Genomic DNA, 21,373 nt, shown 5'->3' with positions numbered 1-21,373 from the left:
AGCCTCAATCTACATGCCACTCCCTCTACCACAAAAAACTATGTGCAGAAGCCTTATGACAAACACGCCTCTCCTGCCTTCAGTTGGTACCATCATGACAGGAGGAGGAAGGTTCCTTTCATGGAGGCATCCTACAGGGCACAGTACATTCTATTTCACACCCAAAGGAAGTACCCTTTACTCCAAAGCATCTTTGCAGCAGTCCTGGGAGCTTTCAAGCTGGCACAACTATCCTTGACCCGTTCACAAAAGGGGATGTTTTGCTCAAAACCTTACTGCTGCCGTTTCTTCACACCAGGGAAATCACCCTCCACAGAGAAACAGGAGCCAGACTCCAGAAAACTACCAGTAGCCTGGGAAGCCAGGCAGGGCTCCTGACCAATTCCCAAAGCCCACAAGTAACCCTACCCTTTTTGTACTAGAAAAGTTAGAAACCCACATGCCAGGTAAGCATTCAGACCCAGCCTGCAGTTCTTCAGGAATCCCCTGGAGTAGGCCTCATGACCTGGATGTGGCTCCTTCACCTTATTCAGGCACTTCTCTCTGCTTCCTAACCACCCAGCTAAAGTTACTCATGTGACACCCAGCAGCTCCAGCCATAAGATTATGGCCTCTTCAGGTTTAAATTATCTTTGGCCTATCAGATCAGAAAATGGGGCTCTGTACCCCAAGAGACAGGGCCAGGCTAACTCACCTTGCTGCTCTTCAATGTCTGTTGCCTGGTCAGTGGTCACAAGTTTCGAGGTATAGTCACTGTTTTTGGAGACCTACAGGAAGAACCAAGTCTTGAAGAAGCCCACGTGGATCCTGAGGCTCAGGATAGCTGTGGCACATAGATTCAGACCTGGAGGGCTCAAGTCCTACCCACCTCTGGCCTGTAGCCTTACCTCTGGCTCCTCCTCAGGAGGAGGAACTGCCTCCTCAGACTCAGCCTCCTTGGTGGACTCTTGCTCCAGGCTGAAAGCAAAGCAGAGTACTGTGAGTACTGTGAGAACTCTACATCCAAGCCTTTTCTAATTCCTCAAGTTAGGACCAATATTAGATGACCAGTCCTGGTCCACAAAGCAACAGTTTAGGCTAGATAGGAAGACAGCAGCCATCCCCCAGTGGCTTGCTGAGTAGAGAGTGATGTCAGTTTCTGAATCTTGTTTGATATCAACCTATCAGAGATCTCATTTGGGATGGGAACTTGCTATAGTTTGGATCTTCACTGTCCCCCAAAGACCTGTGTGCTAAAGGCTTTGATCCCAGTACAGAGCTACTAGGATACAGTGGATACTTTGACAGGTGGGACCTAGCTGGAGGGTTTCAGCTTATTAGGGATCCTTCCTCCCTTTCTCCTTGCAAGTCCCAGCCATAAGATGAACAGTCTTGTTCTACCACACCCCTCTATTCTCCAATGCAGCAGGGCAGACTGGGCATGGATGGAAGGCTCTACAACTGTGAGCTAACCGAACCATTTTCCTTTGCAAGCTGAGTATCTCAGGCATTGTTCCAGTGATGCAGGGCAAAGAAATACTTTACCCAGGTCCGTTCTCAGTCTATGGGGCCCAGAAAAGTCCCATCTCTTTTGAGGCCTGCTCACTACTCACCCGAGGGCCAGGTAAGCCAAAGGTATGCCCAGACCCCATTTCTTCATCCCAAGCACTGACCCTCTCTGCCCCAAAGTAAGGAAGGGTTAGCTCAGGATAGCAGAGCATGACCCCTGAGAAGCCAGTGTCCTGGCCCCAAGTAATCTAGGTCTAATCCAGGGCAGGAAGCACCCCTGAGCCCCAACTACCCCACTCCATCACTCCTCATTTTAAATGGTTGTTATACCTCATTTACAGCCATGAAACTCATGAGTCAGAGCTGACAAGTGATACTGATTGAATGTTGCCTAGAGACCTGACAGTCATATTGTTTGCTGCCTGGTTACAGAGGGACCAGGCTAAGGGAACATGGGGCTGTTAGTAGTGCCATGGATAAGGAGGGAAGGCTTAGCCTCAGTAAAAACTTCCACCTGGTGGTCACCTCCACCCACCCCACGATGTGCCCTGACCACCCTTGTGGGAGGCCCTGGCATGGAACTTACCTAACTTTCTGAGGCACTTCAACATTCAGGAGCCTCTCTAGGTAACTGTGACCTGAAGGAGAAATGGGGAAAAAAAAAAAAAAAGCAAAACAAAAGGTGCCATCGGAAAACAGTCAGGAACCAGGCCAAGTAGTCCAGGAAGTTTTGACAAGGGCATGATCATTGCTCCTTTCATAGACACATAGACCTCACTGTGCCCGGGTCTCACCCTCATTCATCCTACAACCGCAATGCAGCTCTTAGCTTTATGTCACTTGCCTAGCAGGCATACTTCCTCCTCTTAACGAGGCTAGAAGTATCTTGGAAAGAGGGGTGTCTAACAATGGGCCCCAACATACGCAGTTTATTCTCTCAACAGATAGTCTCTCAAGAGACAGCTAGTCATCAAGTGCCTACTATGTACTGGGTTCTGAGCCAGGGCTGGAGGCTGAAGGCAATGGTAAGGAAAATCGACAAGGCCACTGTCTGGTCTTCCTACCAGTACAGACCATCTTAGACAGTAAACTAGGGTATGTGCAACAATCAAATCAAGGGTGCTGAAGCCTAGATGGGAACACCTGAACTGAAGACCAAAGGGGAGGAGGCAGAGGAGTAGGAAGGCAGAGGTTTTCAAAGCATATTCTCCAACTTCTCGAAATACTTGAAGCCCTTTGGGGACATCCACAGGTCTTACTATTTTCACCAATGCACTAAAGTGTATTTTCCTTCTTACTATATTTAGCATTAGCCCAAACAGCACCATAGCAACGGAACCAAGGAGAAAATGCTGAAGCTTAGCACCCATCAAGGCTCCAGCACCAACTCTCATCCTATCATACACAGTAAAGCAACGCCCAGTTTCGGGAATGTCCTTGGAGAATCTGCATTAATACAGGAATGATTAAATATACCTTTAATCCCAGCACCCAGAATGCTGGGACGGGGGATTGCCACAAGTTTAAAGCCAGCCTGAGCTTTATAGTAAATTCTAGGGCTATCTGGACTACAGAGTGAGATGGTGTTAATGATCTAGGAAGAAGGAAAAACACTCACCAAAACCACAAAGTGTAAAAAGGGCTTTTGGGGGCGGGGGGGTTAGAAAAAGGCCAGCTCCTGGATCAGGAAAGTAAGACCAACACTAAAGAGACAAGGAACCTAGGTGGTGCCCAAGGCTGAAGAGAAACAGGGAAGACAGGTAACAAACTGGATCAACAAACTGGCAGGGCTCAGAGAGAACAAAGCACCAACAAGAAGCAGGAATTTCTCCTTTCTGGGCTATGAAATCCAGGTTGGGGGCCAGAAGGAGGCAGCAACAAGATGAGACTGGCAGCTTAGCACCTCAAGACCGTGAGGGGTGTACGGCCAGAAGATAAGCTCCCCTCTGGTGTAGGAATTTACAGTCACTGTAGCTGGGTAGACAGTAGAGAGAACAGCATTTTCTACAAGTTCTTTGACCTTGGAGAATCCTCGTGGAAAACAATGGCTGTTTCCCACGATTTGTAGGTTTTCCTGAAGGGGCACTGCAACCATTCCATGACTTTGGTCACAAAACACCTGAGGCACACCTGAGGCTCTTGTATCATTGTGTATTGCAAATGATATATAAGAAAGGACTAGAGTCATGGGGACATGTGATGGTCTCCTTCAGTAAGATATGGAAATTAGAGACCTTGGCAAGAGGAAATACTTTATGTAACAATCAATAAATATGCCTTTGTAAGGTTGTTTGGGGTTCAGTCCATTGAAGAGGCTGGACCTTCCTGCTGACACATAGGCCCTAAAATTTCATCTTGGAGTTCCCTCTTTCTTCAACTAACCTGTGCTACACAGTGTACCCCAAAGCACCAACAAGAAGCAAGAATTTCTCCTTTCTCCTAACTTCAAGTTCCTTGACTGGGAGTAGGGAGAGGGGGGTAAAAAGGCCAGAAAACACCTAAGTGCACACATAACTATTTCACAGCACAAAGACACCCCTGCATGCCAAAAGAGGCCCAGGCAAAGGAAGTGGACTGGCCTAAGGACTGAGGAGGAGCTACCCACCAATTAAAAAAAGTAGCCATGAAGTCTGAATGACAACGCTGACCTATATGACTGGACTTTCTAGAAACCCTGCAGCAGTGACCGTTGTTCCTGTCTGCCCAGTGATGCCAGAAAGCTTCCTCCTGGAGAATGCACACCAGATCAGGAGGAAAAGAGGCTTCAAGTCCTCTGAGCTCCACCACTAGACTCTAGAGACTCCCAAAGCACCCTTTACTGCCAGGCTCATTTTTGTGCCTTCTTCCTTCCCCACTCCCCTGCTGCAAGTGTGTCAAAAACTGCCTTAGGGAGAACCCAGGCAACATAACACCTGAGTTGCCTATCCAGTCCCACCTCAGAGCCTGGCATCAGAAAAGCACCAGGAAGCCTCGGCTTTGCCCTTTCTCACCCTTTGAGTTTCAGTAATATAGGCCAGGGTTAACTTTTCTAAATGAGTTATCCAAGCACTAAGATGAGCTCTCTAACTACATTCAAGGCAAATGTCATGACCATTTCAGACAGGAAACCGAGATTAAGAAAAGAGGTGTACCCAAGGTCGCCTGGGAGCTGAGTGACGCCACATTCTGGTCCTTGCCTCTTTTGCCATCTTCCCTCTATCTCAAGAAGGAAGAGGATTACTGGGCTGGGAGTAGACAGAACCCAGAAGCCCATCTGAGCAGGGAAGACTGGAGGGGAAGAGCAAAAGGGAGTGCTTAAGAGTTACAGGTTTACTGTTATGAAAACCAAGTTGAAGCAAAAATGGGAAAGGGAAAGACTCACATCAACAGTGTCACCACTGCGTGCGCAGACTCAGGTAAGTCCCCCACTGCTGGTCATCTACAAACGTGGTGGAACTGACAAACTAATCACTGAAAAGATGAAAAGGAGGCTGCTCAGATAGAAAGCAGCTCTTTCAAGAAAGCCCGGGTCTTAGAGAAACTAAAAGCATGAGCATGGCATGAGCATCACACCACATCTCCCTGTGGAAATTTTATCAGCAAACATTTTGTGACTAGCACTGAAGACCTAGGATACAGAGATTTAATCAATAACATCAGTACAGACATATCTCAGGATGGTTGTGCTGTCCTGATTGTAGCTGCTAGTACTGATGAATCTGAAGCTGGTATCTCCAAGAATAGGCACACCTGTGAGGATGCCCTTTTGGCTTACACACTGGGTGTGAAACAGCTAATTGTTGGTGCCAACAAAATGGATTCCATTAAGCCACCCCACAGCCAGAAGAGATATGAGGAAGTTAAGGAATCAGTACATCCATTAAGAAAAATGGTTACAGGGGACTGGAGAGATGGCTCAGAGGTTAAGAGCACTGGCTGCTCTTCCAGAGGTCCTGAGTTCAACTCCCAGCAAACACATGGTGGCTCACAACCATCTGTAATAAGATCTGGTGCCTTCTTCTGGCCAGCAAGCATACAGACAGACAAAACACTGTATACATAAGAAAGGAAGGAAGGGCAGGAGGGAGGGCAGGAGGGAGGGAGGGAGGAAGGAAGGAAGTTACAACCCAGAAGCATTTGTACCAATTTCTGGTTGGAATGCTGACAACATGCTGGGCCAGGTGTTAATATGCCTTGATCCAAAGGATTAAAAAGTCACCCATAAAGCTGGCAGTGTCTCTGGAACCACACTGCTAGAAGCTTTAAACTGTATCCTACCGCCAACTTGTCCAACTGACAAGCCTTTGAAGCTGCCCCTCCACAATGTCTATAAAATGGTGGGTTGAGATACATATACATTATAGAAGACTATTCCACTGTAAAAACTGAATTCATGAAATCTTCAGATAAATCTTCAGAAAAGATTACAAAGATATATTGAGTGAATTAAGCCCAATCCAGAAAGACAAACATCTCATTTACTCTCCTAATCCAAATCTTGAGATTTGTGTATATAACCTAGATTAACTGCAGAAACTAGAAAGCTAAAAGGGGATGGGCGGGGGAGTAGAGAAGGGAATAGCAGGGTAAACATAATTTGAATAGGGAGATGGGAAAAAACAGAAGTGAGGGCTTCAATTTAGAGGGAGCTGGACATGGTGGCACACACCTTTAATGCCAGCACTTGAGAGGAGGATCTAAGTTCAAGAACAGCCTGATCTACAGAACGAGCTCAAGACTACCAGGGCTACAGAGAAACCCTATCTCAAAAAAAAAGGGGGGGGGCAGGGGTGTCTATGAGATTCTCCCCAATTCCTCCTACCCTTTCCAGAACTCCACGCTTACCTAGTCCTGTAGACCCTCCCCAGGACCAATTTCAAGCCTGTGACACTGGCCCCACTCCAAGCCACCTGACAATCTGAAATGGACAATGTGTCAAAGCCCGTGCTGCACATGACCAGACTGTCTCTCCAGCTGCAGAGCCTAGAGCTGGGTCGGAAAGAACCTACCGAGGTGTGGCATCTTGACCTACCTGAGCCTGACAAACCCAGCCCCTCAGCACCTGCCTTTCTGGATGAAATGCAAGTGGGCTCAATTATCATTTTCTGGACTTTACAGTTTGTCTACCCCAGTTTCCTCTTCTATTAAAAGGTATAAACCCTGAGGAGCCAAAAGTGTTGCTGCACTGACAGATTTCTCCCATAGATCTTACAAAAGTCAGGTAGACTTACTTCCCATTTACTATGGAACTCGGCCTGTCCTCTGACCTGGGTCTTGCAGAAGTCTGATCTAGCCTCCTCCTCTATTTTTACAGGGTGCCTAAGAACCTCCAGCTATATTTGCTTTAGTAGCACGAAGCTCCAGGCAACCCATCATTTACTGCTTGGTATCTCCAAGTCTTGGTACAAGCTGTTTCCTTGGCCAGATAGCTAGTGCCACATTTTCTCCACCTAGCCAGAGCACAGCCATCCTTCAAAATCTTACAAGTCCCCACCCACTCAGACAGCCAACCCCAACTCTCAGGACTGCCTACTCTTCTCTATGGCTCATAAGATCTATTCCCATCAGAGCACTGAGCCCCTGGGCTTAGAGCTGAACATAATGAAAGCGGCTACTGGGTACCAGCCCACATGTTCTATGTGGCACATCTCCACAGCAGTTTCACCATTAGGAGTTATATACATGGACGACAGTCCATCACTGTAAAACAGCAACAAGGGATATACTGACTCTGGGAAAAGGACCATAGAATACTGGGGTTAATATTCTAGGCCTATTTCCTCACTTATAAACGATGAACTAGATCTGTCACCCAGTAGTGGCAGCCACTAGCTACATGTGGCCATTTAAATCTAAATCGAAGAAAGTGCAACGAAAATTTTATCTCAGGGCCAGTGAGATGACTCAGAAGTAAAGGCACCTGTTGCCAAGCCTGTCAACCTGAGTTCAGTCATCAGGCAGGACCAACACAGTGGAAGGAGAGAATTGACTCCTACAAGTTATCCTCTGACTTCCACATACATACACCATGGCAAGTGTGTGTGCATGCACACACATACTATTAAAAAGAAAAAAAAACTTACCAAAATCCAACTCCTTGGTGGTACACACTTACAATCCTAACACTAGAGATAGAGGTAGAAGAACTTTGAGTCCAAACCCAGTTAGCGCTACATAGCAAGAGCCTATCTCAAAAAAAAAAAAAAAAAAACAAGGGCTAGGGAATACTGTTCAGTAATAGAGAACTTGCCTCACTTATGAGGCGTAAAATCAGCTTCTCCATCAGACTAGACACATTTTCAAGAGTCAGGCATGACTAGCTAGTGGCTCCATGCAGATTCACGTAAGAAACATATCTCTGAAGGGTCCATGGAAAGTCCTCTCAGCAACACCCCAGCTGAGCCCCCACTGCACCATCACCCCACTCTTGCCCCACACTCACAGATGATGCGAGCAGAGGCCTCTGGCTCCTTGTCAGCCATCTTGGCAAACCGGCTTGACCTACGAGTAGCATTTTCTTGATCCGCCACCAAACAGTACTTTTTGGATAGTGGTACTTGGGAATCTTGGGAAATCAGGCTTTGCCTCACTGACCGAGCATTCCCAAGAGGGTTCTTGGCTGTGGTGAGCAAGATGTTGTTTGGCAGGAGAGGAGAAAGCACCCTCTTCTTCCGTGGAGAGTCTGGAGAGCCAGGAGAGTCCTGAAGGCCCTGAGAGGCCCGAGCAATCTTGAGTTTGGAAGCAGAACGTCCTGCTTCAATCCCTCTGTTCTTGGAACTCTGGGGTGTAGCCTTGAGGGAGCTCACTATAACGGATTCCAGCTTCCCAGCCCCTACCTTCTTGGGTGCTGATTCCTCCTCTGACGTCAGGATGTCTTGGGAAGTTGGCGGTGTGGCTGGAGCTTGAACTGAAGATGGAGGATAGCCACCTTTGAGCTGAATGAGGTGCAGCTCTGCATTCAGTTGCTCTCTGGAGCTTACCTCCACCACAGCTTTCTTGATCACTGGGGGAGACCCAGCAGTGGGAGAGGAAGCAACTGATGCCACAGAGGCTGCTGCCGCTGCTGCTGCTGCTGCTGCAGCCCGAGTTACTCGCCGCAACACAGGAGAGCCGTTTTCCCCAACACTAGTAGTTGCCTTCTCCACCTTGTCCTTGTTGTGGAGGCGCTGGCTATTCCGAGACTTCCTGCGGGATAACCTGTTGTGGCAGCAGAACAGAGGCTGAGATAGAGCAGGGGCTCCCCCAAAATAAAATTCAAGTACAATCTCCCTAGTAGCCACTAGTTTCAACGAAATGTGAACAAAGGGTCTGAAGGCAAAGCCTGGAGGTCCCAATGCAGACTCTACCATCAGCCATGAGAGCCCAGTTGTTCCTCTCTGATCCTCAGCCTCCCCAACTGTAAATGGACGACAATGAGTTCCATTACTCACAGAACTGCTGGGAAGATTAAATTCACACAAACTTCTCGACTGTGATCACACTGTGCTAAGCACCTTCTACAGACTTCACTCATGCCCTCAATCTGCAAGACTGAGATAATGGCCCTAGGAGGCAGGCCCCATTACTCCACTTTGGAAGATGAGAAAACAGAGATGGAAATTCATTCCAAGGACATACAGCTGCTGAGGAATGAGACTGTGGCTGACATAAATACCAAAGCTGACTTGGATTAGAATGACCAGCATCTTTACCTGGGTACTGCAGTCACCACCGTTTCTGCAGGGAATTATAACAAGCCCAACAACAGAGGAGTTGGGAACCAACAACCTGGGCCACACCTCTGGTGCCTCTCCCCTCCACCAAACCTCAAATCAAACCCCACCCCACCTTTGCCACCAATGCACAGAAACTCACACCTGTGCTCTCAACTGAGCTAACACTGCATTTTCCCAATGGCATCTCAACTGTGTCAGTACCAACTACCACTGCCTTCCGGCTGCTGCTTCTATCAGCACGCTCAGGAGCAGACTCTCCCAGAGCGCACCAAGTCTCCAGAGACCACCTCTAGTGCAACCTCCCCAGCCTTTCCTACCTTTTCCTCATAGGATCTCTGTTTTCATCCTGAAAGTTAGACACCCTTCTCTTTCTCCGACGGTTCTTCTGAGAGGGAGTTTTGGGCATCAGCTCCGGTTCATTGTTGAATTCTCTGTTAAGTACAGGAGTGAACTTGAGGCTTCCTGGGAACTGCTGAGCTGCCCCTTCTCTCACTAGACAACATTCCACCCCATTCTTGGCAATGACAAGTCAAGCTAGAGAGACCATCACCAGGAAAGCTCTCCAAAGCTAAGTGAAGTCACCAACTGGACACTCAGAGCTTCCTCCTGGTCACTGACAGGGAAGCAAGTTCCAAGACAAGTTACCACAGGCCACCCACTCAAGAGACACAGCTAACTACAGTGAACCAGAAGGGCTCAATCGCTTCTCCCCTGCCCACTGCACTAGGGTGGTCCCAGCATACCAGGCACTTAGGAAGAAACCCTGACAGGCTATTTGTCTGACCTATCAGGACACCCATGCCAGCATGTCCTGCCTTTACCTGATGAACATGCGCTCAGCCTCCTCCTGAATCTCCTTGAGCCACATCAAGTCCTTATTGTCCACGTTGCAGACAAAGTCCAGGAGTTTCTGGTCACATAGTTCCAACAGGTGAATGGGCCCTGGGGCTCTAGTCCCCATGGTGGCACTGTCTGGTGAGGGTAGAAACAAAAAGCATAAGGATTCAAGGCTAGGACAGGACCTTTTCTAAGGAAAGTCTACCAGACCCAAAAATCACATACAATACCCTGTGCTGAAACCCATGCATCTCCCAATACAGAACCTCTTGCCATTGCAGAATTCCAAACGCCAACCCAATGATTGCATCTCACAAAAAGAAATGACATTACCCACTCTCTTGATAACACAAACATAGAGCATGACTGTCTCTACACACCCACACTTTAATTCTGATATAAACTTTACAAAAGTTCTTTTGGGGGCTTAATATGACCTTTCTGGATGAAGGGAAAACACCCATCCCCCATACTCTCTCTCTTTACCCAAATACAGAACTGTTTTCTTTCGTGTGGGCTCTCTTCCCACTTCTCATGGATGGGACTAAGACATGGCCATCCTGTGTTGACCCCTGATACCAGACATCAGGACATCAAATCCACCCGCCTCTTTAAAATGACAGTGGAGGGCTGGCAGGACAACTCAGCTGGTTAAGGCACTTGCCACCATAACTCATGACCTGAGTTCAATCCCTACAGCATGAATTCTAACTGGTATTAATAATAAAAACCCAGTCAGATATAGGGGTTAATGTTGAAGATCAGAGCAGGCCAGCCACTAGAAACTTCTTTTACCTCCACCAATGCTCAGACAGAAGGGAGATCCTGTCCTCAGACTGCCATCTCCAGGTAGCATCTGTCTCCACCAAACCTCAGACAGCAATGAGGTCTTGTCTCCTCCCTCCTTATATTCTTCTCTCTGTCCAGCCATATCCCTTCCTGTCTCTACCTCCCCAGTGCTGGGATTAAAGGTATGAACCACCACCGCCTGACCTCTAGTGGTTTAGCTCTGCACTCTGATCTTCAGGCAAGCTTTATTTGTTAAAACACAAACAAAATATCCCTACACTACATTTCCCTATTTTGTCTAAAATAAAAGGCTATAACTAATATAAGAAAAACTATATACTAATATAAGAAAAACTATATGCAATAAGTACAATAACTATATACAATATATTCAGGCAATAAGTACATCAACAACGAGTAGTCCATTTGCATTTGACAAATACTCCATTATCTAGCCTATCTTGGTGAGTTCAAAGTCTTATACCTAATTTACTTTCTATCATAATTTGCTTTACCATCCAAAACTTTTTTGATATCTTTTGATAGCTCTCAACTTTATACACTTTACACCTCTTAAGTGAGTTTCTTTTCTGCATCTGGTAAACAATGAAAACTATAACTATCTAGTTATATCTCAGAAAAGGTAGCTGAAGGAAATATTAACTAAGTAAGCAGGAAGTGTGAGCAATTGACTTCCAAAAAAATTAGAGAAATGACAAAAACAGCTGGGCATCTGTATAGTCACCCAAGGTTCCTCTCAGCAACATTGGGCATTCATTTTAGGCCTACAGACCTAGCATATCCAATAGAGTTTCTGTAAAACAGGATACTCTGAAGGACTGTCCCTCCTTGTCTTTTTTTTTTTGGTTTTTCGAGACAGGGTTTCTCTGTGGTTTTGGAGCCTGTCCTGGAACTAGCTCTTGTAGACCAGGCTGGTCTCGAACTCACAGAGATCCGCCTGCCTCTGCCTCCCAAGTGCTGGGATTAAAGGCGTGCACCACCACCGCCCAGCCCTACTTGTCTTGACAATGTCTGGCAGTCACTTTCTTTATGTCCTGCTTATCCAATTAGGCAAGGGCACTTTCTTATCCAGTGGTTTACTTTTGCAACAAAGAAAGTAAACTCCATGTGGAATTTCTTCGATGCCCATTATCTTTTCTCAAGTAGAGTGGTGCTGCCAGGATCAGACATGTCTCATAGTTATTAAAAAAAATAAAAATAAAATAAAAAGAACCTATGTTATTAAAACATCTTAAGCCAGGCGGTGGTGGCGCACGCCTTTAATCCCAGCACTCGGGAGGCAGAGGCAGGCGGATCTCTGTGAGTTCGAGACCAGCCTGGTCTACAAGAGCTAGTTCTAGGACAGGCTCCAAAACCACAGAGAAAGCCTGTTTCGAAAAAACCAAAAAAAAAAAAAAATCCTACACTAAGTGGAAGTATTCTGTTACTGTCATAGCAGGGCCTCAATAAATACCCCAAGCAGTAAATACATAATAAATACCCCAAGTGGTAAACAAATAAAAGGACAAAATAATGGATGACAGCCATTATAATCTATAGTACATCAGATTTCACCTTACCCAGGGACACTGAGCCACCACTCTTACACTTTCTTTTAGGATAATATGCAACTTTTTTCTTTTTTAAATTTTATTTAATTAACATTTTCATTTATTTTACAGGCCAACAACAGTTTCCCCCTCCTTCCTCTCCTCCTCTGTCTTCATTGAGAAAGGGGCAGTCCTACCATGGGCTTGAACAAAGCATGGTACATCAAGTTGAGGTAGGAATGAGCTCCTCCCCCTGCATAAAGGTTGGGCAAGGTAATCCAGTAGAGGTAACAGGTTCCCAAAATCTTAATGCTAGGAGTCTTACAGACCAAGCTACACAACTGTCACACACATGCAGAGGGCCCACGTCAGTCCCATGCAGGCTCCCTCACTGTTGATCCAGACTCTATGTGCTCCTATGAGCTAAGATCAGCTGTCTCTGTGGGCCATCTTTGTCCGCCCCCTCCTCCCACTTGTACAATCCCTCCTCCTTTCTCGGGAGTCCCCCCAGTGCTTGGCTGTAGATCTCGACATCTGCTTCCATCAGTTACTTGGTAAAGGCTCTCTGATGACAATTAGGAAGAGACATCTTGATGGGGAGGGTACGTTTTGGAGTTAGGGAGAAACCTGGTGCCAAGGAAATTCCCAGGAATCCACAAGGATGACCTCAACTAAGATGCCTAGCAATAGTGGAAAGGGGGCCTGAACTGGCCTTCTCCTGTAATCAGATTGGTGACTACCAACTTACACTCTGAAAAGCAGGAACCACACATGCACACCTCAGTCTCTTGCCTACAAAGGTCACAGAAGGAAAAGCTAGATTACTGATCCCCCATCCTTCTGGAATTTAATGCCACAGATACGCTGTAGCATTAAAACATTCTAGGGTTTTCCTTTAAAGTTCTTCGGTTTGATTTGTGGGGCACACTATCCCTTTGTCCTTCAAACAAGTTCTGGCTTCTAGGAACTCTGTCTCCTATTCTAGATAGCTTCTTCACTTAGCTCCACACTACACTCAGGGAGACCAGACCTCCAACCCAAACCAAGATCTCACACACACAGATTCCAGTTATGTGCACAGCAAATGAGTGATTGTTTGTTTGCTTACTGTTGCTCTCTCTACCTACTAAACATTGCTCCCTGAGGGCAACCCGTTAGTCTTGTTCATCAACAAGAAAATGTGTAGCCCTCCAGATGCCTGGCACTTGAGGAATGAACTCATCCATTCATCAACTTTTCCTGAAGCTTCCCTTCCCATCACCGTCACACACAGGGACACTCAGTGACTAACTGACTAGGTACAGGTTAGGACTGGCCAATACACACCCAAAGACCCTGAGCTACCTGCCAAGAGCAGCACTAAATGGAGCAAAGGCAGGAGCACTATGGCTTTAGGAAAAACTGTGCAGTCAGCTAATCACAAATACGGCCTTCCCACTGCCACCCCAAGACTTCAGTTCAAGGTCAGCAAAGAGAACTGTTCAAGGACACCAAAAATTTTTGCAGAGGAGCTACAGAAAGCAACAAGTAGGTAACTTTACAAAGCATCTGTTCAAACTGCCAACATGAGTGCGAGCTTCTGTCAACCAAGTCCAAAACCACACTTCCTCCATGAGGAAATGTGCCTTCTAGCAGGCCCTCACTGCAAGTTAGAAGAGGTGACCCTGAGAAAGGAGGGGTGTAACAAGAATCAGACTCCCGGGAAACTTCACCCTAAGCCCATACAAGAACCAGAGCACCCAAATACCACCAAGGGAGATCACTTCCTTTCCATAAATACTTGTTTCGTGCCATTCACCAGATTAGCGCCTCCACTGCATTCTCTCCTATGGGTGTAGAAGGTGAACTAAGCACCTTTCCCCACGCACCTGCACGCACGAAGATCCATCACTATAGCTGCTCTCTCATTCAGAGTCCTACTCTGGGCCAGGGACCCTCTCATTTCCTTCTTGCCACATTTTCCAGGATACCACGAACATAGGTGACAAGAAGTCTAAGTCAAAGTCACCAAGTAAATCAGAAGGCAGAGCATGGATTTAAACTGCTCTTAACCACTAGCTACAGGCTTCCTGGACACTACCTACAAGCTCAGAACGGCACAACCCTGTCCCTGGGCAGCAGGAGGCTGGAGGGAACTGCACTGCACACAAGGGACTAAGCTTGCGGGAATGACAAAGTAAGAGGCAGGTTCGGCTTCCCGACCTGGTGTAAAGGTCTCTTAAATTAAGAGACAAGACACGCCCACTCCCTCCCTGTCAGCTGAGGCAGGCTGATCTTCAGCTTCCAGCCTGAGTTCCTTCTCTTTTCCGTCTGCCTCTCAGACAGGCAGCTCCATCTTTCCCTTCTCTCCCCTCCCCCCTTCTCTCTCTCCCTCTCAGCTCTTCTCCCCCTTTCCCTTCCCCTCCATAACCCACCTAATAAATATCCAACCTCACTCTACAGGGTGTGCCCATCCGTCCGTCTCTGGCCGCCGGGGACCAGCCACCTTCGGAGACCTGCGGCGGCGTGGTCTCGTGCACTGTCCCTACCTGGGACTGGCTGCTCTCGGACCCGCAGCCCCCTGCTTGCCACCACTTGGGGACCTGCAGTGTTTCTGCCGCCTGCCGCCACCAGGGATCCTGCAGCAATTTTATTAATCACACCTGGGACAGTTTTAAAATGCTACTCAGCTAGGGTGCAGGAAGCTCAGCAGTCGTTACGGTATGGAGACTTGGGTCCGGATCCACAGAGCAGCCCAGGCTGTGTACTAGGTGTTAGGCACCGCGTGGGGGAGGGGATCGGTCATTCTCAGATCCCATGGCCCAGGTGCACGGGACTGCAGGTTAGCTCCAAGCCCAGCACCACTGGAAAGTGACCCCCACATCCCAGGTAACAAGGGGCGAGGGTGAGTGGACCACTCAAGCCCCTGGCCCAGGCCAAGAAGCGGACAGGACCGGATGCCGACCACCGCGACCCCGCCACGCCAGCCTCCTGCACTCACTCACCCGGCGTCGGCGTGTCTGCCCCGACCACTACGATTCCAGCCCTCGGCCTCCGCAGAAGAAGCTCCCCGCCAAGCCCAACCCGCTAGACGTAGGGGCTCACGGCTCGCCGCAGGCAAGGACCAACGGAGCGGCGAGCGCGGGCGAATCTACGATTTTCAAAACTGTGGCTCAGCCAATTCCCCCTAAGTTTGTCAGGGCGGTTACAAAATTGCAAACCAATCATGTAACAGGACAAAGGATTCCGGTTATCTATTGGCTGTCAGTGCTGTCAATCTGTGGGAAAAGACTATAGACGCTTTTAACACGCCCCAACTTCCGGGAGCCGCGGTACGCAAAGCAATGAGGAAGTGATTGCTCGGTCCGGGAAGCGAGTGTAGCTCGGAACTACAAGTCCCAGCCTGCATTGCGAAGACGGGCTTCGTTACGGGAGGACTCAGACTATCTTCGGACCATTCACTTCGCTGGTCACAGGTTCACTATTCTGCTTTTGGAATGGCAGCTTTGTGACCTCTGCTATTTTTGAGAAGTAAAAAGGAGATTAAAAAGAAACACATTGCAAATCTCACAGAGTGTTTCCTGAGAGCCGCGATTGTCACCCGGAAGTATTTGCTAAGTACCTTACAGATTGAACAGCCACACACAACAGAGAATTCTCTAGCCACAGACATTAGTAAAGTATTAGTTGAGGGTTGCCACCACCTGTAAATTAAAAGCTTCAGTCTCCAAAATACTTACACCTCCACCCTCTTTATCGAGTCATTCGCAGTAGCCAAAAGGTGGGAGAAACTGAAAGTTCATGAACAGATGAAGAAGGGTTTTGTTTTTTTGAAATTGTTTTTCCTTTTATTGAAAATAGCTTTTTTTTTCCTCACATAGTATATCCTGATTACAATTTCCCCACTCTATACTCCTCCCAGTTCCTCCCAACCTCCCCTCCCATCCAGATCCACTCCCTTTGTGTCTCTCATTAGAAAGCAAACGGGCAGGCTTAGGAGATGACTCAAAAGCTAAGAGCACTGTCTGGTCTTCTGGAGGTTCTGAGTTCAATTCCCAGCAACCATATGGTGACTCACAACCATCTATAATGAGATCTGGTGTCCTCTTCTGGGCTGCATGCTGCAGAACACTGTATATATAATAAATAAATCTTTTTTAAAAAAGAAAAACAAACAGGCTTCTAAGGGATAATAATAAAGTAAGACATAAAATATAGTATAAAAATGCAAACCCTAACACATTGAAATTGGACAAAACAACAAATAAAAAAGCTCAAGAGAAGGCACAAGAATCAGAGACCCCACTTGTTTGCACACTCAGAAATCCCATAAAAATACTAAACTGGAGGCTCAGTGGTTAAGAGCACTGACTACTCTTCCAAAGGTTCTGAGTTCAGTTCCCAGCAACTCACAACCATCTGGAATGAGCTCTGTTATCCTCTTCTGCCCTGCAGGCATACATGCAGGCAGAACACTGTATGTATAAATAAATAAACAAATCTTTTAAAAGAATACTAAAGTCATAACACGTACACAAAGGACGTGATGCAGATTTGTGCAAACCCTGTGGATGCTGCCTCTGTCTCTGAGCTCATATGAGCATTGATCCCGTTGATTTAATGAGCTGTGTTTTCTTAGTGTCCTCCATTCCCTCTGGCTCCACTTACTCCTGAGGGGAGGGACTTAATGGAGACATCCCATTTATAGCTGAATATTACAAGGTCTCTCACTCTGGATAATGTCTGACTGTGGATCTCTGTATTTGTTTCTGTCTTTTGCAGGAAGAAGCTTCCCTGATGACGGCTGAGCAAGGCACTGATCTGTGAGTGTTGTGCCCACATTACGACCCCCAGAGAGAGACCACCAGAGAGGCCCAGACTGTAATAAGCAAGTTTTAATTAGCATAATACAAACATGTTTGGAACCCCTGTCTCCAAACCCCGTTGCAGCGAGGTAGAGAGAGGAGTTGTATCTCCTCTGTGGGGTAAGCTTTTAAAGGTATAACTACAAAGAGGCTTTTTGAAGCTGCTTTTGGCACAGGCGCAAGGTCTTTTGCTCTCTCCCATCCTGCTTCTTTATCATCAGTTGACTGGCTGGCTGGGCTGAGCTAAGTGACCTTGTGCTCGGAATCTCCCAGGTAGGAGAGGGGAAGGCCACTATCTTCCTGGGAAAACATTCTGCTAGGAAATTTCTTCTTGACCCTTTGAGAATAAGGGGTGAGGGTCCCACATGAATACAACAGAATGTCATTAGAAATCATTTTATTGATATGTTCCTTTACTAGACCAGTAGTATTTGACTTAATCCTAGGTCCGTGGGTTATCTAGTCACAGATTTGTGGTCACCAAGATAGTGCCGGGTGTGGGTTCCATCTTGTGGCATAGGCCTTAAGTCAAATTAGGTAATGGTTGGTTACTCCTAAACTTTGTTCCTCCATTGCCCCAGCATATCTTGCAGGCAGGACCCCACTGTTGATCAAAGGGTTCTGTTAATCCCACCAAACAAGAGTAAAGACCATTACCCAAAGTTAAGCAAGCTTTATTTTCTGTCAGACAGGGCTATTTATCTAAAATAGGGCTTGAAAGAACAGCATCGAACACAACAGAATGTGGGATTTATATAGCCCAAGAACTGCAAGACTAGGAGGTTTTCCAAGATTGAGGGATTTCCAGACGGTCTTACCATAGTAGAGGTCAGGGTACACAGTGTGGAACATGTCACGTTCCAGAAATGAGGTCAAACCGAAGTTTTACAGAAAACAGGAATGACCTTATTTTGATCTTATAACAAAATGGCTTCTAATCTCTGGGAGGAGGTGGAGGTTGTTGTGGGATATTTTTACATGGTGTGAAGATGTATTGCTGTGATTGGTTTAATAAAGAGCTGAATGGCCGGGAGCTAGGCAGGGAGAGCAGGACGCACAGTACAGAGATGAGGTAACGAGCCACGAGGCAGAACATAGATTAAAAACTATGTTAATTAAGTTATAAGAGTTAGTTGAAAACAAATCTAAGCTAAAGGCCAAGTTTTCGTAATTAATAATAAATCTCTGTCGTTATTTGTGGACTGTTGGTCTCAACGAGAAAATACTACTACTGGGGGTCTCTGAGACAGGGTTTCTCCATGCATCCTTGGCTGTCCTGGATCTTCCTGCCTTTGCCTCCCACGCACTGGGATTAAAGGTGTACATCTCCACCACCCAGTTAAGATGGCCTCTGATCTTACAATGGAGTCAGGCTGGTTCATCAGTTTGTGGCTGGGCTGTTGCTGATGTTTCTTTTGGTAGTGTGCAGACTATCTCTTCCTGTACCAAAGATGCTAGGACACATGGGTGAAGACTCTATGTAGGCACCAGATTCTACTTCTCAACTTCTCCGTGTTCAATGAGTTTTGTAAGTGTGGTCATCAATAATGCTGCCTTCAGTTTGTCAAAATCAGTGTGTAGTCTTGGCAACAGACTCGATTGTTTGGGGATTCCTGTGGGGCCCCTTTGGCCAACAACTCAATTAGATTTAACCCAATTCCAGTACTAGAAGCTTCATTTGGTGACAAGAGAAGGCCCGTTAGGGCTCTGTCACCTCCATTATTTGGCAATTTCATTTAGATTGCCTTTACATATAGATATGTTTTAGGAAGCTTCTACTGTATTAGGTTTTTGTACTATTCCTCAAATTACCCTTAATTTTAGCTGTCTCCTTCTGTATTCCCTCTCTTGCCCCCTTTGCTCCTTCTTCTTCCCATTTGATGTTCCTGTTCCAGCCCCCATCCATCTATAATTATTCTGTTTCCCTTTCCTAACAATATCTATCTGTCCCACCTAGTCCCTTATGAATAAACATGAGGACACGACTGTAAGAAGGCCCCAGATCTTAATAGGCCCCCATAACTTAGCACAACTGACTCCATGATGGAAGTGCCATTGGGGCTGTAAAACTCAACACATAGCTCCACCTGTCAAAACTAAAACAATGGCCTAATCCATCAAAGTTCATAGCTCTGGGAAAGACTAAATGTACTAACTTGGCTTTTTAGCTACTACAGTTCTGCTTCTGGATAACTGTTCTAGTTAACTGAAGTATGTTAGCCAAAAACATGGTTTTTGTGTTTAAAGCTCACCCTGAGAAAGGCCCAGGGCTACACTGGGATCCTGAACACACAGTGTGATCACTGCCCAGCTAATAAAGGCATTCTGTTGGCTTAAACCCACATGCAAGCAGGGTTTTTCTAGGAATCTAGGCCAAGGGAAACAAAACTCAGGGGCTAGAGGAGTTTAGCATAAAGAACAGGGGTGAGAAATGCCAAGAGGAACCAGGACTCTGGTACCACGTGCTTGCTATGCTAAGGGAGCCTGGCAGCCTACATGTGCTTTGGTATGTCATATAGGCACAACAATTAGTCGTTTGTCCTGAGTTTCTTTGGGACATGACTCCTAACTCTGTACCTAACCTCTGGGGTTCTATGGTTTTCACCTTGGTTATTTTTGACTTAACAGCTAATATCCACATATAAGTGAATATCTATTTACTTTCTGGGTCTGGGATACCTCACTCAAGATGATTTCTTTTTCTAGTTCCATCAGTTTGCCTACAGATTTCATGATGTTATTTTTTAACAGCTGAGTCATGCTCCATTGTGTAAATCTACCACATTTTATTTTCTTTATCTATTCTTCTGTTGAGAGACATTTGGTTGTTTCTAATATCTGACTTTTATGATTAGAGCAGCAGTAAGCATGGTTGAGCAAGTGTCTTTCTTCTCTAAGGATAAAATGTCCTTTGGGTTTATGTCCAAAAGTGGTACGGCTAGATCTTGAGGTGGATCAATTTCCATTTTCCTGAAGAAACGTCGCACTGATTTCCACAGTAGCTGTACAAGTTTGCACTCCCGCTAACAGTGGAGGAGTGTTCCCCTTACTCCACATCCTCTCCAGCGTGAGCAGACATTGTTTTGTTGATCTTAGCCATTCTGATAAATGTAAAATGAAATCCTAAAGTAGTTTTGATGTGCATTCCCCTGATGACTAAGGATGTTGAACACTTATTTAAGTGTTTCTCAGCCATTTGAGTTTCCTCTTTTGAGAGTTCTATTTGGAGCTGTATTCCATTTTTTAAAATTGGGTTTTTTTTTTAAATCTAATGGGATTTTTTTGTTGTTGTGTAGCTACAAATATTCTCCATTCCACTGTAATTTTCCTGCTACTATGCTATGAATAGTAATGTAGATATCTGCTATGCAGGATATCTGATATGTGATCTCTGTGAAAGGGTCTCTCGACATTGAAGGGGTCACAACCCACAGGTTGAGAACCACTGGTCTGGAGCAATAAGAAAAAACACGAGTCTCCTGTTGTTACCGCCGTCCAAATGTTCCCAGACTCATCCCTTTGATCCCCCTCGTTACCCTAATAAGGTCAATGTGATCATCGCTGCAGTTCTTGCAGGACTGAAACCGACACTTTGTAACTGAGCAAGCAGCAAGCAGCTCACAGAGCTGGGTGGCTAGCTTCAAGTCACATGAAAATTCAGTAATGTGCCCAGAAATGGACATTATCAAAGTCCATCTTCTTACAGTGGAGTAAGAGGTGGTTTCCAGGGTTCCTTCAGACCTAAGAATCTGAGTGTTCACAGTCCAGAACCTTCTACTTTCCTGTCTTGGTTCTAAAATGCTAAAGAGCTGGCAAGTGACCCTGTAGTACCCTGTAGAGCTGGGATCATTTAAAACCTTCACCAGAATAGGAGTATGTTACAGTTCATGAAATTAATTATCTCAACTGAATCTACGGTAAATCCCTTGCAATTGTAGAGCAGGAACATTTATAGAAGTATTGTACCTACATTTTGATAATTTTGGGTTTGGTTTTGTTTTTAGAGAGGGCTCATGGTGTAGCTTTACACTGCTGATCCTTGAGTGTCAGGATGACAGGCAAAAGCCACTCACTACATCCAAGTCCACAGTTTGATTTTTTTAAAAATGTGCACGGGTATTTTGCCTGCATGTCTATCTGTGCACCACATATGTGCCTGATTCCCACAGAG

At 46.2% G+C, this 21,373-nt stretch overlaps 1 protein-coding gene across 2 annotated transcripts in view; it reads right to left on the bottom strand.

The window, feature by feature from the left end:
• LOC121454423 (inner centromere protein) overlaps nucleotides 1–15,480 on the bottom strand; it is a 29,299-nt gene extending 13,819 nt beyond the window's left edge. For both annotated transcript variants that reach the window (XM_041661754.1, XM_041661753.1), the window contains exons 1-7: nucleotides 15,343–15,480; nucleotides 10,004–10,154; nucleotides 9,500–9,613; nucleotides 7,910–8,664; nucleotides 2,075–2,126; nucleotides 888–957; nucleotides 695–767 (exon numbers count right to left, since the gene is read on the bottom strand). In XM_041661754.1, coding sequence (XP_041517688.1) covers nucleotides 695–767; nucleotides 888–957; nucleotides 2,075–2,126; nucleotides 7,910–8,664; nucleotides 9,500–9,613; nucleotides 10,004–10,143 — 1,204 coding nt within the window. In that variant the 5' untranslated portion in view covers nucleotides 10,144–10,154; nucleotides 15,343–15,480. The remainder of the gene's footprint in view (nucleotides 1–694; nucleotides 768–887; nucleotides 958–2,074; nucleotides 2,127–7,909; nucleotides 8,665–9,499; nucleotides 9,614–10,003; nucleotides 10,155–15,342) is intronic.
• Nucleotides 15,481–21,373: the final 5,893 nt, after the last annotated feature.

Source organism: Microtus oregoni, unplaced genomic scaffold (genome assembly GCF_018167655.1).
Source record: "Microtus oregoni isolate MIOR12 unplaced genomic scaffold, Mior012 000012F_ref0000307, whole genome shotgun sequence".
In the NCBI taxonomy this organism is placed as follows: domain Eukaryota; kingdom Metazoa; phylum Chordata; class Mammalia; order Rodentia; family Cricetidae; genus Microtus; species Microtus oregoni.
Note: the sequence above shows the minus strand (reverse complement) of the source record. Positions and strands in the feature narration are given on the sequence as shown.